General features: G+C 41.9%; 1 protein-coding gene across 1 annotated transcript; it reads left to right on the forward strand.

Annotated features, from left to right (window-relative positions):
• The first annotated feature begins 145 nt into the window (after positions 1 to 145).
• Positions 146 to 2,496, forward strand: DPH3 (diphthamide biosynthesis 3). Its single transcript, XM_080339295.1, has 3 exons — positions 146 to 282; positions 417 to 491; positions 967 to 2,496. Exons 1-3 carry the CDS (start codon positions 175 to 177, stop codon positions 1,030 to 1,032), a joined length of 249 nt encoding a protein of 82 aa, XP_080195421.1. The 5' UTR covers positions 146 to 174; the 3' UTR covers positions 1,033 to 2,496.
• Positions 2,497 to 18,197: the final 15,701 nt, after the last annotated feature.

Here is an 18,197-nt window from a genome sequence, read left to right on the forward strand (position 1 = left end):
AAGCCCCAACTGACGCCCGAAGCGCGCGCGCGCCCCAACGCAGCGCCCCTACCCGGCGCCGCATCACGTGACGACGGACGCTCTCGCCCCGCCCCGTCACACGACGCGCGGCCGCGGCGCCTGCGCCGTTGCGTCCCTTCCGCCTCCGCCCCGTGACCCCTCCCCCCCGGCGCCATGTCGGTGTTCCACGATGAGGTGGAGATCGAGGACTTCGAGTACGATGAGGAGACCGAGACCTACAGCTACCCCTGCCCGTGCGGGGACCGCTTCCTCATCACGCGGGTAACGGCGGGCTTGCGGGGCGGGAGGGGAGGGAGGCGGAGGGGAAACGGCGTTAGGCCGCGGTCCCGTCTCCGCGGGCGTCTGTGCGCCGGGCAGGCGGCGGGTCGGTGACTGCTTTCCTGGGGCTGTTGCAGGAGGACCTGGAGAACGGCGAGGACGTGGCCACCTGCCCCAGCTGCTCCCTGATCGTGCGCGTCATTTACGACCAGGTGGGTGCGGGGAGGGGGCTGTGTGGCAGTCGCGGCCTGCTGTGCGCGGCGGTGGGTCAGCCGGGCCGAATTCCCGTTCGCCATCCCGTGGGGAAGGCGCGGTGGCAGCTTTTAAAGGTTCCTGGTAAACGTGGGGTAGGGTTGTGGGAGCTTGTGGCCGGTTTGTTTGTGGCTGCTGCTCCTGCCTCATCGCTCTCTGGTCACCTCCTGCCCTGTTTGGGCTTTAAATGTACCTGCTTGTGTGCGTGGGGATGGAACACAGACAAGACAATGTCAGCAGTGTTAAGGCCTATCCATGACTCTAGCAGCCTAGTTTTCCTTACTTGGTAGGTATGTAATGACTTTCATGTTTTGGGAGATAATTTCATAACAGTTATACTCAGGCTAGAAAACAGAATGGTTATTTGGTGTTTTTTGAGGGAGAGGAGATCCAAAAATAATGAAAATCAATTAAAACTCTCCTTGTTGTCTTCAGGAACAGTTCATGCGTGATGAAGTTGTTGCAGAACCTTTGACAAACAAGGAATTGATTAAATGCTGATGAATGCATCGTGAACTGTTGCTGCTTTAGAATAAGAAACTATGGGAATGGTGACTTCATTAAGAGACGTGGTTCTCCTCCTGGAAGCGCTCGCTGCTGTGAGACACAAGTGCAATAACTGTCTGGATGAGAATTTGCTGGGACATCAACACATGAATGGGTTTTGTTCAAATGGGTTATACCATTAAAAATATTCAAGTTGCCATATGTATTCCAGAAGACTCAAGGAGTGTGATCAGAACTGACAGCAAGTCAATATACAGAAGAAGTGTATGGAAAATTACAACATTTATCTAGCAGTGGCTTAGTCTGTGGAGAAGAACAGGAAATGTGCGGGCATGTACCTGTGTGAAATGGCGCAGAGAGCTGAAATGTTGAGGGTTAGAAGTCTGTACAGCTTGATGCCATACAGAATTACAGCTTTGATACCATGCAGTATCCCCTAGGATGTGTGCTTGTGTACTTCCAGCCCATACTGAATATGGGGGAAAACAAGAGATGCAGAACCAGTGCTGCTGGTAAATAGGTTTTACTACTGTGAGCACAAAGAAGCTGCAGTTGTAATTCTATCTTCAGGGGCAACACCTGAGTTGGGGCACATTTGTTTTTTAAACTGCAGTAGCTTTGAAGCAGCTTTGGTAGCTGTTATCAAATGACTCTCTTGACATAATAATGATACACTTCTTTGGGTGTTGTGTGAAGTGAAACAAAGGGGGTCAAACTTCTTTTACCCCAGCAAAGCTAGTAATGTACGAATGGTCTTGAAGTGGATTGTAATTTACCCACAGTTTCTAAACAACTTTGTGATTTGGCTATGCAGCAAATATAAAATGGGAGGCAGTTCTTTGTGCCATTTGTAGTAGTAATTCTGCTGAATTTCTCAGTCTTCCTTTGGTGGGTTGTTGTCACTTTCTGCATAGGAAATGCACACATTTCAATAAATAAAAGGGAACTTTTTAGCTTAGAAAAGAGTTGAAAGAACATACTTCAAAGTATATTGATTTCAAAACTACTTATTTTATTACAAGTCACTGCATATAAATATTCATTTAAAATTACCGTCATTCATGTGTTTTGATAGGGTTTGACATCTATTAAGTTAAAACACTTGTGCAGCATTTAAATAGTTATTTTGCTCCAGGCACTAAAAATAAGCAAGTCTTACTGAATTCTTGCATTTAACTGTTTTTGTTCTTACAGCATTCTGTGAATGTTGAAGATGAGCATTGTAGTTATTAAAAAAGAAAAAAACCACACACACAAAGCAGAAAAAACAATACCCTTCAGTTAGAGGTTTTGAAGGCAAGATGCACAACCCAGAGTGTTTTCGTTTCAACACCAGCAGGTGGCACACGTGCAATGTCTGTGCTTCAAAAAAAAAGGAAAAAAAGCTGTGGTACTTGGGTTAACTGTGTCTTATCAGCTATTTATTTTGACTATTTAAATAAAGAGATCTAAATCTGTGCCAGTAGTTATAATGGTTCATTGCTTATTCTTGTTTGTGCACCAGACACAATGGTTTCCAGAGGTGCTGAGTTGCTGTTGCTGCTGTAGTAATGATACTGGAATTTCTTCAGATAAGTTAATAAAAAATGTTTCAGTCTATCAGTAGGTGCTACAAAACAAATTTACAGGAACCTTGTGTAAGCTCCTGTTCAAATTTCTACTACATAAGGATCTTAAGGATTTTTCCACAAGTCTTCTACATAAAACTGAGTAAGTTTCAAATGGAATACCAAGGAATGTGTACACAGAAGTAATTACATCAAAGTAAATTGCCAGGTGTAGCATCACTAAAGGTGCATAGATTTTACAGAAGTAATTTGGCTATTTCATTTTATAATGAAGGTAAGGCACTGTCATAAAATCTTATGAAACTGGCATATAAAAATATTTTTACTCCATGTGGTTGAATTCCTACATGGTTGTAAAAAGTATTTGTCAATTGAATTTTACTTGGCATGTGCTAATACATGCTTTGAAATGATCCTCTGTCATGTTCCCCACTTAGGTACACGTAATGGCTTTTTTAGCAGTAATTTTAGCAAAGTTATTACTTTATTACATTGTTTGGGACTGTCAGTGCTTAAGGTTTCATGGTAAGCATATTCTTACCAAGTAAGAACAGGATCCAAGTTGTATAATGCAATTTATATCCACATTAGAAATACTTGGTTACATAGTATATATCAAAGCTTTCTTGAAGTGTGCATTATCTTTGCTTCTCTGGAGCTTTTTTACAGTACAACAGTGAAGTGTTGTGGCTGACTTTGTTGGAAATGGATATGGCCACATTTACCCACATAAACTTGCCTCGAATTAGTCTCATTGCAGTGCCTTGTAGATCTTAAGGCAGTAGTTGCTGTCCCCACAAAAAGGAGACAGAACAAGGATGGATGTCACATATCTCTCTTCTGTTGCTTTTTGGCAATCATAGGTGTTTAAAAACCATTAATGGTTAGTTGCTTTCTGTTCAGCTTAGCAGAGGGGAGTGGAGTTCTGCAGCAACCAAGTTTACCTTTCATAAAAGCTCAAGTGATGCCAAAGAGCTGCCCACTGTTGTGTTTTGTTGACTTGTAAGAAGCTTTTGACTCCCATGGTTGCAGACAGCTATTAAAAATTTTTCCATGCTATGTAGTTCCAAGACACTGGTCCGGGCAATCTGAGTAATTTCTCAGAAATGTTCCTCTTCAGAAACTGAGTCACAAAGTTTTTTCACAGCACCACGGGCTCTTGTGCAGCACATGGGCCCCGTACGCGTTACTTGTGTATTACATATTCTTAGAAACCAGTGGCTCACTTGTCTTCTAAAAAGGCAATTGTATAGGACACAAAGGAGGCTTTTGCTTGCTGTTTGTATCTGACAAGCAGATTGATTGATTATGCATTTGATTAGGTCCTTGACTCTGCCCGGGGTCCAACGCGATGAAAACAGCATCATGAACACTAATGGAGTAAGTGGTGTTTACTAGAGAAATTGCTAACATTGTTAAACACCACTGAACTCCCCTGTAAGACTCTAAAACAAGCAATACACTCTCTTGCCACGATCTCATGGGAAGAAATGGAAGATAATTTGCTCTTCATTGAACTGAAGAGGCTCAGCTTCAGGGGTTCTTGTTTGCATGTCAAAGAAACTTGCTGAGAAGGTCATGTGCTCTTGGCTCATTGTGCCTGTATGTCAGTGTCATACATTATTAGTTCTGAAGAGTTGTTCCAGAAGGCCATGACAGGGACCCTGGACCTCCAAGACCTGGGGTCATTAGGCCACCAATTTCAGCTGTTGCACTTGTTCCGTTTGTTTATGCGTTGAGAAGGTCACAATGTCCTAAAAGACCCTTATGTGAATACCTTGGCATTTCTTCCCTTCATCATGATTTTTAAGTGTGATTGCCAGCACCAGTTAAAAAGAATATGTCCTTTGCAGAACATCAATTTAATAAAAATCATTACATAGGTTACCAAGCCCATCTACCAAGAAGCAGATACTGTTCAAATAAACCTCCAAATTTCAGTTAAGGAAGTGAACTGACAACTATGTTACTAAGAAAGCAAGTTTCCACCTATCCTATTTCCATCTCACCTCTATTCCAGCTTAATGTTCAGATCAGGCTAACTTTAGGAATAGGTATTTGTTACACTGAAAACTTATGGAAATGTTTTTACAAATAGGATTTATCAAGATAATTTGGTTAGTAATTAATGTTTGCCGTGATTTTATCCTAGCACAGTTCATGGGGATAGCCTTATAGTTAGTTAGGACATAGCTTTAATTCTGCTTCACAGTAAATTAAAATACTAATTTCTTAATGTCACTTCATAGTAGCTGTGGCATGGAGGAGACAGGAAGGACAGAGAGGATCCAGAGGATCCTGTGAGCTCCTCAGCCGTGAAAATGGTTAAACCTTGTGAGTAACAGAGGTAACACCTGACAGAATCTGTGCCTAACTGGAAAACAGCTGTCACAGTGTCATGGGCTGTCAGGGAGAAAGTGGGTCAAAAGGGACTGAGCAAGAGGGGAAAAGGCTCGAGTGACCTGTTGTCACTCCTTCCCACTGCTTGCTGTCACTGTTCTGATCTGTTTGCACACCAGGTCACCTCTCCAAAGCTCTTGGCAACTTGCCTGTCCAGCAGAGGCTTCCTGTCACGTTGTGGAAAACGATTGCCGTGCCGATTGCCCTGGCGCTGAACAGAGCCTAGAGAACCTCGCTCCGAAGGGTGGTGCGAGAAGGTCAGCAGCAGAGCTGCCACATCCAGCAGTGCTATCCCCTCACCGGGCAGGTGGTCACCATAGCTACTTTAAGAGTTCTCTCTCTAGAAAACTCCCAACAACAAACTGGTATTTTCTGCTTTAGGTTATGTGCTGCAACACACCAGGTAAAGAAGAAAATGGGAGCCTCAGAGAGTTCTTTAGAGTTCTACCTGTGTGGATTTTTTTTTGACCCATAAGGTTGATCACAGTGTCCACCAATGTGCTCTGGGGCAGGAACAGCCCTGTGAGCCATTGGTCTTCTCTTTCAGTGTGCGCCCCTTTTCTTGGTGTTCTTTGTCCTTTGTCTTCATAGAGAAGGGTGGAGCTCTGCTGGTACATGGTGATACAAGGGAATAATTCAAAATACATGTGCTATTGGTCTTGGTAGATGTGTAATTATTAGAGAAGTAAACTTCTAGGACCGCCAAATAATGGGTCATTATTATGAAACATTTCCGAAGAAAGCAACTAGACTAACCCATGGGTTTTATGGTTTTATTCCTCCTCTCTCCCTTCTAGTGGAAAAGTAATTTAATTTGCATTCACAGAGTAATTAATTCATGAATATCTACCCCATCTATATTGTTAAGTAAGCATCTTTTCGCTATTTTCTGTATGTTAAGTTGTTGCGTGGTTAATACAGTGTAACATTCAGTGTCCTATTTTCTTCTCAGAGTCACTTCCCTGACAGATTTTCAGTCAACTCATTGATGTTACTTGAAACCAAGCTTCCAAAATGTATGAGTTGGGCCCCCAAAGATCCTAAGTTTGTCTTAAAATCGTAGTAGTAAAAAAGTATTTAGACTTTATTCTCTCATATTGAAGCTTTTAGGGATCATATTTTCATTTTTCTACAAAGATTTTATTTTTTGTTGTGTGGTGGTAATTTTTTGTTTTTAAATCAAACGTAAGACCCTTATCATGTTGTTTGGATGCTGAGGCTGTTGCTTTAGGGAAAGATCCAACTATCACAAGACTGAGGGTACAGTCAACAGGAGCTGGCAATACACTGATCTGCAAGTCACTCCTTTAGTGCCTTTTTCAGCCTCTTTCTGCTCCATGGCAAATGTTTTTACTTTAGTCTCAGTTGTAGCCCTTCTGGACAAGCCAGAAAACAACTTTTTGGCACATTCCTTATTTCAAGTAGAAGTTATTCTCGTCCACTAGAACACTAAATAGCTGCAACACTTTTTAAGCACGATATTTTGTGCATAGTCCTACAGTGTTTACGCAAAATAGAACTTTATGGTGTAATGTTAGGAAGAGTAGCTATTTTACACTCCCTAGGAAGAAATTACATTTTTCAAGGGGTTTTTGTTTTGGTTTGGTTGGGTTTTTTTGTTTTTTTGTTTTTTTTTTGTTTTGGTTTCTTTTTTTGTTTTTTTGTTTGTCTGTTTTTAATACATTGAAATAGATACTGCCTAACAGTTCTCATATCTGTGTATCTCTGACCATAGGTCTTTTGCTGCTTCTTTCTGTGGAAATTGTGTACCTATGCAAAACCAATGCAAACATCTGGTATTTATTTTATCTTTCAGACAATAACGAGAATGTTGAGCTCCAAGTGAACCTTGTATACTGCAGCCTGAATTCATCATTTTATACCACTCAGTAACAGATTAGAATTGACTTTGTAGCTTGTGGCAGATTTTAAGATAAGTGTTTAACTAAGTATAGAAAAAAGTAGGTAAAATATGAACCCTACATTATCCTACCTTTTCTCTCATTATGGTAGAATACTTTTAACCTCCTGGAGGAGGGTCCAATGAGTCCTCCTCTGATGAGGCCTTGCAAGCAGAACCAAGCTAGAACGTTGAGGGCGGTGGTAAGAGGTGACAGGGTCACCCTGCCTTGCATCCTCCATCAAAAATAGCTCCCGCAAAGCAAATAAGAAAAAGGTGGGGGGAAAAATAAAAGCAGGTTGTGCTCGCTGGAGACTCTTCTCTATAGGGAACAGAAGGCTCAATATGCACTTCTGAGCACCACTGAGGGAAATGCTTCCTTGCTGGGGCCAAGGTTAAAGGCATAAAAAACAGGGTTTAGTGCTCGGTTGTGGTTGGGCTCGATGATCCTGAGCGTCTCTTCCAACCAAAATGATGCTCTATTGTAACTTCCTTTTCTAATACTGGCCTGGAAAAAAAATATTGTGAGTGATGAGTGTCATAGAGCGAAGAATTCTTGCATTTGCTGTTGAAGAAGGGGTTAATTGTAACTCATAGTCTCTCTCCTCTTGCAGAACTACTCAAGATAAAGCTGTTTCTTGGAAGAATACCCTTAGGAAGTTAGTGACCTAGAATGAGCTTGGCATAGAATTGCCTTTTAGCCTTAACTGTGATGTTCGCTGCTGCTGTGATCTCCATACACAAATGGTTTTTGACAGGCTTTGCAAACAGCCTGGGGTCAGAGCCCACGAGCTTTCCTTGGGCAAGTAAAAGCTGTGGGTTTGGGAAGTTAATCTGTTTCCTGTCGAGACAAACAGCAAAATTCCCGAACCCTGGGATGGTGCACAGTGGGGCACTGATGAACAAAATGCAACCCCTTGTTGTAGGACTGCGAAAAGGCCACGGCAAGCAGCAAAACACACTCCCTGCCAGTGATGCTTCATGAAGTTCAAGCCCGTCTGCTAACTGGAACTAAGACTCTATTTTTAATATCCCTTGACATAAGGCCCAGAGCAGGTGACAGCACACTAAGTTGGCATCGTGCCTTGGGCATCAAAATATGTTTCTCTGGCCCCTCCACCTCCACTGCAAGCTGCTTATCCACCTAGCAATGCGATTTTGCTGTGGAAGCGAGGGTGAGCAGGAGCAAGGGCTGACACCTCAGCCTTTCCCACGCAGATTCGCTCTGTAAGCACACAGAGAGTGTGGCTGTGGGGCGGTCTGGGCGGATGCGCTCCTTTGAGAGGGAGGATTTTCTCCCCACCCCAGCTGTTTGTTTAGTCACTAATCTCCAAATTTGTTTCTTGCTTGGTAAACCTAGTGAGTAACCCAGTGATTAGGGCTGCATGGTTATTCCCTGTATGTACAACAAGTGGGAGACAATGTATAGAAGATACAGAATCACAGAATGTTAGGGATTGGAAAGGACCTCAAAAGATCATCTAGTCCAATCCCCCTGCCAGAGCAGGAACACTTAGATGAGGTTACACAGGAATGTGTCCAGGTGGGTCTTGAATGTCTCCAGAGAAGGAGACTCCACAACCCGCCCTGGGCAGCCTGTTCCAGTGCTCTGTTGCCCTCACTGAGAAGTTTCTTCTCAAATTTAATTGGAACCTCTTGTGTTCCAGTTTGAACCCACTACCCCTTGTCCTGTCATTTGTTGTCACCGAGAAGAGCCTGGCTTCATCCTCGTGACACCCACTCTTTATATATTTGTAAACATTAATGAGGTCACCCCTCACTCTCCTCTTCTCCAAGCTAAAGAGCCCCATCTCCCTCAGCCTTTCCTCATAAGGGAGATGCTCCACTCCCTTAATCATTTTTGTTGCTGGAAGAATTTAATCTAGTCCCTACAAAGCATTCTGATCTTTGCAAATACTTTTCTTTTTTTCTCCTTGATAGTTTTTTCAAGTCTGGGATTTTCATAACTGAAGGAAAAGTCAAATAAATCAGCAACTGGAGAAAACGCCAAACAACCACAGTCAAACTTTCCCAGTGTTTTAAACTAATAAGACCCCCCTTCTCAAGATATTGTGCCTAACAGGATTTGATTGCGCTTTCTCAGCCAGACAATTTCTGTCAGTACCTCTGCCAAATGCACGGAGGGAGGATTTGATAGCGATCCAGGTTAAGCCAGGCTCCTCGTCCAGAGACAGTGACTGCCAGCCCCACACAGGCTGCAGCGGGGCCACCCAAATGTCGAGTTTCCATTGAGGGAGGCCAAATTCCCCTCACTCTTTTTGTTTTTGCAACCGTAGCAGGGCCGTGTCCTTGGTTTCTTTCCATGCCAAATAAAGTGTCTGCACATTTTGTCTAGTTCCGGACTTTTTTTTTGTACGGTTGAGGCGTTTATACCACGAGCACCTGCAAAAATAGAGGTCTGAGGAAAGGCATTCATTTCTGACAGGTTAATCAACCTGAGGAATAAGAAATTATCGTGCTAGATCAGTAAACACATTTGCAGGTTGCTTTGCAAGGGCAGCTTGTGAAGATTAAACTGTCTGGGGATACTCAGAGCCGCAGGCACAGAGTGGTCTGTGAGGCACAGCTAACATCAAATGCTGTGAGCCAGATCCTGCTGCCCTGCGCTGCTGCCTAAATCTGGAGTAACTCAGGCTGCTTCAGGGGCATTACTTTAGATCCACTACACCCAACACAAGGGCAGAGTTGAAATGAATTACCCATGAACACAGAAGAAAGGACATGTGCAGTAAATAATACATTTCTGGGTTTTATGCCCTTCCTGACTCTAATAAATATTTCAGGCTCAGTCTGATGGCTGCTTCACCGTGTCAGCCAAAAGATCAGGCCAGGCAAGTGCATTTCGGTGTCATTCCCGTCTGACGCTGCTGAGGCTCAGGGGAAGGCAGAACCACAGACAAACCCCTGATTTCTAAGAGAATGATGCTGTCCTCACCAGACCCGTATTGGAAATGCCACAGGGCACATTTTGTGACTTTCCCTGGTCACACACGGCTCCCATTTTGTTTATTTTTTATCTCTTGCTGAACTGAAAAAAAACGTGGGAAAGAGGGGAAGCAATTTTAAATTCATAAAAATCTGTTTGGTCCAAAAGTGTCAATTGAAGCTTTCCAGCATTTATGAAACTATTTCATTCTGAATAAATTACTATAAAATAGCATGGTATTTCCCACCCTGCACAATCCCTCCATGCAGCCTGGTGCTTGACAACAATCTGCGAGTAGTTTTGGTTCCTCCAAAACTGAATTTTTGGGGGACTTTACTCACTGAGTAATTAATATGACTTATCTTTTTTTGTACATTACTGCTGGATTCTTTCTATTCACTTATTTTGTTCAGCAGCTATACACTCTCTATTACAATACCCTGCAGATATCGTACCCTGGAAGGTACTTGATTAGAATCAGCCTGAACCACGATTCTTCATGAGGTCAGGCTGTGACCCCCACATTGGCTGCACCCCTACAGTGTCACACACACTCGTGCTGCTCCTGACCTGTTGTGCAACACCAAGGAATAAAATCCCTGAGCGAGACTGGAAGAGCTACATCCATGCCTGGAGGCACAATGGCTGCTAAGAAACCTTTTCAGAAAATCTGAAACTACTCAGCTTTAATATTCTACTTTCTTAGCGAGGTGACTGTCATATTTTAAACTTGTTGAGTGTGTTTTATCAATGTGAAATGCTGTTTATTTTCACTCATTCTTGCACTATCCAGATCATTACCATGCAGACTCTTTCCGGTATTTTCCCCCAGATGTAGCATATTGTAATTCATTGCTCATGACTGCCAAGAAGTGACAATTTCAAGACTGTCCATAGTTCGCAATATAGTTGTTTTGCTGGTGGAAATTCCATCTTTTTTTTTCATTATAGCCGGGCCAGCAGAAAGCAACCAGAAAACTGAGCGAGATGAGCTTCTTTAATAGGGCAGCGAGGAAACGTCAAATACAGATTTGTGCATATTTCTGCCATGTTCAGCCAGAAAAAGAGAAATCCTGGTCTCAGTAGAACAAATGACCACCTGCACATTCTCACTGTCTGAGAAAATACCTCTATCCTGCCACTTCTGCTGTTTTTTGCTCTCCTGTGTTCTCCATTAGGATTGCCTTTCTAGTGCCAAAAAGCAAGGAAAAAGGACAGAGCTCTCCTGTGTTCTTGCTGGATGTAAGCTTTGTCCACATCTAGGGGTTTTATCCATTCTACTTTTTATTTTGCAGATGTTTTTAAATCATTTTTAATAATATAATCACACTGATGAGATCTAGCACGGGAGCAGGTATAAATTGCTCTTGCACTTTTTGCAGGTTAATACTCTCCTCAGTTCAGAGGGGGAAATCGCTGGCCTGATAGAACTAGTTCCATGTAGGGTGGGGAGGTTTTAATGGTACCAGCACAGCTGGAATGATCTGGCTAAGGGCTGCAGACAAAAACCAGCATTTTGTTGTTGTTGTCAGGGGCCAAAATGAGGGTTATCTGGAGGGATGAAGTTTCATGGTCTGCTGTACATTTCCAATATTCATCATGCCCACAGTATTCCTGTTGAGAAACAGAAGATTAGGGGTTAAACCTGTCATCTACAGAGTCACCTTGAAACCCCATAATGAAATATCAATAATTAAGGATAGCTCTTTGTGAAAAAGATTACTGACAGGCAGAAAATAACCATCACCAGTGGCTATAAATGTATTTTATGTCTTGGATATTTTCCTGGCAGTCTTTAGTCTTTCATTGAGGTATGCAGTAGCAGCCCTGGATTTGGACAACTTGCACTCAAAAGAGTAGTAGGATGTTTTTGGGGGTGCCAGAGGGGAGAAAGGATAGCTTTTTATATATTTTTATTTATTTTTTAGATCAGCATACCATAATTTTCTTTGGTTAGTGAAAAAGCATACTCCCCTCCGCAAACAGAGAGCTTCACTTCAGTTTACACTTTTGCCATGTCCTATATAAGAGGGAAGAAGATGAGATAACTCTTATTGGAGAAAATCCAGAATGTTAATTAAAGAAATGGCAGTTTGACATTCATTCCTTTACTGGCTGGAGTTCATGACCATACAGGTGTTAATATTTCATGTCTTACTTTCATCTTAAGAGCTTTCCAAGATGATTTTCTCTACAAACACCTATTTTTTTTTTTTCCCTGCCGCTAGAGCTCCTAAAAATAATAAGGAAAGGAGGCACAAAAATATCAAGGAAAGGAGGCACAATGTCCCCTTGTATTTGACATTAGGGCCTTGTCACAAGGTGGACCTGAGTCCCAGGTCACCAGAACACCCCGTGAGTTGGCTGACAGCATGGATCAGCACTGGGCAGACTGGAGGAATGGCATCTGACTGTCAGACTCAAAAGAAGAACTTTACCTGCAACCCAGAGTGATTTTCGTGCATCCCTGAGGAGTGAGGTGGGCTTTTCTTGCACCTCACTGATTTGTCATGCCACGCAAGTTAGAGCAGGGAGGGTTGAGTTGTGGAGGGAGGGCTCAGGCTGCTCAGGTCTACCTGACAAGTGAAATGCTGGGGGAAACCAGGAGTGAATCAAATACCAGGATATTGAACAGCAAGGCAGTTCCCACCAGATGAAACTGCTTCCAGGACTTGGTTCTGGGTCCTTAATCCCCGGCCTCCTGCTTCGTCCTTTTACCTGCAGAGCTTGTTTTTGCACGCAGGGAGGGACAAAAATCACCCCATGTGCCAGGGAGAGCAAAGAGAGAGCAAATGGCCTGATGCATGAAAATATAGTGAAAAAGCTTTCCTTGACGGGCGTTCCAGTAGGAACCAGTATTCTCAACATAAACCTGAGGCTCCTGTTATAGTTGTAGCCCTGTTGGGTTGTTCTACGGTGCTCCAGTGCTCTAAAAAGAAACGGATGGATGTACTTGGGAACTGCAATTAAATTCAGCTTTTCCTAATTTATTCTTTCTCTGTGTTAAAAATTGAACATCGATTTTCCTAATTCTGCTAAGTCTGCAGTCTTTGTAGCACGTAATTGCTATAAACAGTTTCACTAGAGCTGGTAAAGAAAGTTCCAGCAAGACAATTTTTTTAAATCAAAATTTGCCAGCTTGTTGAAAGCAAGACATCCTAGAGGAAAACGTTCTTTCTGATGATGGGGTGACAAGGGAGCAGAGCCTGGCTCCTTACTATGGGCAGCCCAGCTTGGGGACCCCTCTCCTTGTGCCTCCAGGGAGAATCCCCACTCAGCTTCAGTGAAGGAAACACCGGGTCTGGTTCCACACTGAAACAGAACCAAACTCAGAAACCTTGGAAATTCTGCAAAAAGGAATTACCACTCTCTGCCAAGCCGGAGCATCATGTTCCAATGTCTAATGTTGAATTAAAATGTACAAAAGACTGTATTTTTCTGAAAAGATGGACATTTTCTTGTAATTAGCAAATTATGGCCTCTTTGTACTTATTCTCTTATCAAGTTATTTTTCAGTGTCAAGACCCATTTTGTTTCACCCTTCCCTGTTGTCACTGATTTAAGAGTTGTTCTTGGCACTGGGGAATCTTAAGAGCGCCGTCACGGGCTGAACGCAGGAGGTTGTTCCAACAGGAAGAGCTGGAGCCGAAACTGCTCATTGTTTACATAAAAACTAAAAGTTATTTCTTTAGCGTCAACACCAGGCTCCATTCCTGAGGTTGGTCAACATCAGGCTCCATTCCTGAGGTTGCATGTGTGTGCATCAACACAGACACCCCAGGCTGACCGTTTCGGTACACTAGGAAATCAGCATTTCCTTTGTTGCTGCAAATAAAGGACTCGAGGGCAAAGAGCCCCAGAGAAGCAGCGGCTTTTGCTACCGTTCGGGCTGCTTGCGGCAGCGGGTGATCCATGGGCTGAAGTGCACGAACTCGGGAAGCACTCGCTGCTCCATCAGACGGAGCGGTCTCCCCGGCTTATTTTCAATTGACATGATGGGTTTTATGTATCTGCCCACCTGAAGTATTCTGATTATGAAGCTCTTGGTTCACTGCATGGCTCTTGATTTCTAAGCAGGGAGTGTGTGCTAATAAAAGGGAAAGAAAAAGAAGACACTAATGCAATGAACTTCTCTATAGAACCATTTTGCTTTAAACATTTTTGGTTTGGCTGCAGCTTTTTACCACTTTTGGTTTGCTCAATAATCCCAAACCATGTGTATAAAGAGAGATTGACAGAATACACTGTGTTTGAAGCAGCCTCCCAATGGCTTGTACTCAGATATAAATATCTGATGTTCTAAATCTTGAGAGATGAACTGATGCATCAAAGTACCAGTTGATTTTCTTTCATATCTTTTCATGTAAATGTCACATTAGATGATGAAAAAGACTGTAAAAACAACCCCAGTTTTCACCTAATAGGATATTAAGTTAGAATTTTAGAAAAAATACTGTCAAAAACATAATACCAAAGGATGTAATATCTTAAAGCTCATTTATATATATATAAGTGACATTATTAGATAATTTTTTATCAGTCTGTATGACTGAGAGACTAATAAATACATGGCAAAGAATGGAGATTTGTGGTACTCACCTTTTGAATAATTCCATTAAAATAGTATAGATTATTTAAAAATATATTAGTTTGATGCAATGCACATTTTAAAATATAGCTTTCACCCTCTTCTCAATTTGTAACACAAAATTACCACTGTAAATAAACATCATGATAGTTTTACTGAAAGTCATGGACTTTAAGGGAGGTCATTCTGTAGCTATGCAGAAACTGAATAATGTATTCAGCCTTCAGGCTGGTCTGTATGTATCTTAGGTTCAAGCTGAAAAGAACTACCTTGCCAACAATCCTGACACCTGTATCTGTTCTGTTTCATCGAAATTCTGCTGTAGCTTTCTAGCCTACTCAGCAGAATGATAAGTATCAGTAATTTTAGAGTTAAAATCTTCAAAATCTTAGAGACACTTTCTGAAAATTTAAATTCTTACTTCATTGGGATTCGATCCTGCTGTAATAGAGCATCCTACATGGTGAGGTCTCTCAGGTTGTGAACAAAGAAGCCATCTGGAAAAACAATGTGCTGCTGGATATAAGCTCTGAATAGCTTGGCGCTGGGGGTGGGCTCCTGGAAGGGATTTCAGCCTGTGTACCCTTTGGATGATATTCCTTCCAACTAACTCCAGTTTAGAAGCCATCTAAATTAATCCTTAAGACTTCCTGTCTAACCAGCAGAGAAAGCAAGCACCTCTAGATAGTGATTCACCCATCTTGTTACCTCTGGACGTGTTTTCTGCTGACCAGTAGAAGAAGCCTGGACAATCAGCTTAGTTATGACTACTGTTTAGGAGGCTGCAGCCATGGGCTGAAGCCCATCCCATGTGTCTAATGTATAATAATCCCCAAGTGGAGAGCTATTTCACAAAAAACTCACCATTTGCAACTAGAAAGACACCAAAAATGCTATTCCTGCCATCCCAAATCATGTAGCCAGATGGTTTTTCTAGTACATCCTTCCAAGCCACCTGGTGAAGAAACAGCCGTGAGCTGTCTGAGGAGTGTGCCAGAGGTCATGCTTTCCAGGGATTCTCCTTCTGTAGCCTCTGTTCAGACCTTTCCACTGACACTGATAGAAATTATGGCAAAGGACAATGAAATCAAAGCCCCTCTATGATGTTAGCGGAGTCAGAGTCTTCCTGTACATTTCTGTGAGATCATTAAGTGACAGTTAAATAAAGGTATTGCCACCAGAGGCTTTCGACAGGGTTGTTTGCAGACCAGCTGTTGCGTAGCATAAGGAAAAAACAGGCATTAGCCAAACACATCACAATGAAGAGGAATAAAAATACAACATTTCTCTGTGCACTGATATACTTTATTTAGGGCAGAAGTGGTGCAGTTTGTGTAGCTTAAAAACCCGAGCCAAGAAGTCATCATTTTTTGCAAAACACTCCTTTTCTAATCCCTTCCAATATGTTTTTGAATAAAACTGCTGGAAATAAAATGAGATACAAAGGCAGAAACAGAAAGCTCCCACCCACATGTCACTTTCCAGCTGTTAGGAAAATCTGAGCTGCTACTGTTCTTCTGGTTTCCTCAACGTAGCCCCATTCCTTCCTGGGGAAATCTGTAATCGAAGCTATTGCATTTTAGTCAGTAGAGAGTATTGTAGCTCAATCAGCATGTCCAAGGGAGGATATGGACTGAGAGATGCCCTGAACATTTCTCTGCTACAGGATTTAGCATAAAGGTTGCTCAAACCTCTCCCCTGTTCAAACTTCAGGTTACCACTGGAAGAAAAATGCCACCATTCTGTTTCTCTGTGTTACTGGTGACACCTCACCTGACAGGACCAACGCCAAACTGCAACCCATACCGACTGCATCAACTGCATCTCGGTTTAGAAGTCAATTAATACTTCAAGCCTTTATGTTGTTCCATTTCTAGTTAGCTGGAAAAGGAATAAACCAGGCTACTTAGTAAGCGTTGTCAACTGAAAGGTGACCTGTTCTTGAATTTGACCCTGTAGCTCAGCTTCATGGGTGGGTTTGACTCAAAGCAGTCATCATGCCTGGGCTGCCAAAGTCAAAGAAACAAGTGGAGTTAGACTGTAAGATGTTTACTTGTGTTATGTTGGAATTCCTCTGCTCTTGCCCAAGGCTCTACTTTGCTTAAAATGCTACTAAAGTCAAAACTGCTACTCCGTTCTTGCCTGAAACATTTTTTTCTTAATGTTTCTCTCCTCTCAATGGGAATTAGAGGAAAAGGAAATGTTGTCCCTGTCTAAATACAGAGCTAAAAGTAGTAATTCCACATTTTGTGATGCTGAAAGCATCGTTGTCTGCTACACACTACCACCATTAGCAGAGACCCTTTCTTGGCCCCCTCATACAATGAGAAGGGTCTAGTTCATGAATCCAACCACAGGGCCAAAGTGGAAATGACCACAATGAGGAAACAGCATTGGTACAACCAACCCTTCCATTTAAAAGGCATATTGGAAGGAAGCTAGGGAAAACAGGGCATGGATTTTATGTTTGTCTGTTTGTTTTTGTTTTATGTGTGTGTCTGTAACAACAGGATATGTTTATATCAGAGGGAAGCATGCTCCATGGTACGGCCCACAATGTGTGTCCCCTGGCTGTCCCCAGATGGAGACCTTCTGGCCCACATTGCAGTTCCCTTCTGGCCTGTGCTCTTGAGTTTAGCTCCCTTGAAAACCAAATGGATTTATACTGTTACTAAAAGCAAGAAGTATAATAACAATTTTTTTAATGGTACTGAACCATGTATTTTCATTTTATTTTTGGAAGAGGTTTTATGTAACATGTTTTTCTATTGTACATTTATCTACAGCAAACCTTGTTTTATAGGGTTTTTTCAGTATGTTAAAAAGCAGTATAGGATGAGGACATCCACATCTCTTCAGTTTTATCCCAAATTTTTTCTTTCCGAAACAAAAATATATTTTCATCTTTGTGATAACTCCCACTTGTGATCAATTATCATATTTGTATACACATTTTTTAACATTAAGCTAAATGCTGAAGGAATGATATTCCCAGTGTAGAGTCCAAAATATAATAAATAATACATAATTTAAAAAAATCTGGCATATTTATAGTTTAAAATAAAGGAATTACATGTCATTAAAACAGCATTTCACTCAGCTTATATGCAATTTTAGAAATTCTCTTTTCTCACCCTAGATTTGGGCAATGGTCAGGGATCACTTGGTGTTCTGGAAGAAGTTGCTACCATCCTTTCAGCTGAAAGTTGAAGCATTTTCAAGAATGTCACAGGAAATTTTAAATGACACAGCAGCAAATGGTATTAGATTCCGATGCTATCAAAGAAAGAGTAAATGGTAATTATGGTGACTGGAGTGAGGCCTGAACATGGTGTGGTATCTGTAGCACTCAAAGCAAACAGAGAACACACTAGGAAATGCTTTGGACAACACAACGCAGAGTGCTGTTCGCATCTTCTGTTGTAACCAATTTCATATGCTTGGAACAATTTATTATGATTTACCAAGAGCAAGTAACTGGGAGGCTCTGAGCAGAATATCCTGTTATTCCTTCCTTCGTTTAAAGTTCAAATAATGTGCTGTACATTTTACAGAAGAAAGCGATTTTCTGTCTTTTGAAAATCTCAAAACTAAATTAAATTTCATTAATGACGCCCTTCTGTTTTAATAAATACATATGATTATGACTGATTCATAGTATAATCAGGTGTGATGCTGATGTGGGAAGACTCCCAAATCTTTGTTCTTTCTTAGAAGGCTCCTGCAAAGTGTCATCATTATTGGTTTTAACTCCAA

This window comes from Nesoenas mayeri, assembly GCF_963082525.1.
Source record: "Nesoenas mayeri genome assembly, chromosome: 2".
In the NCBI taxonomy this organism is placed as follows: domain Eukaryota; kingdom Metazoa; phylum Chordata; class Aves; order Columbiformes; family Columbidae; genus Nesoenas; species Nesoenas mayeri.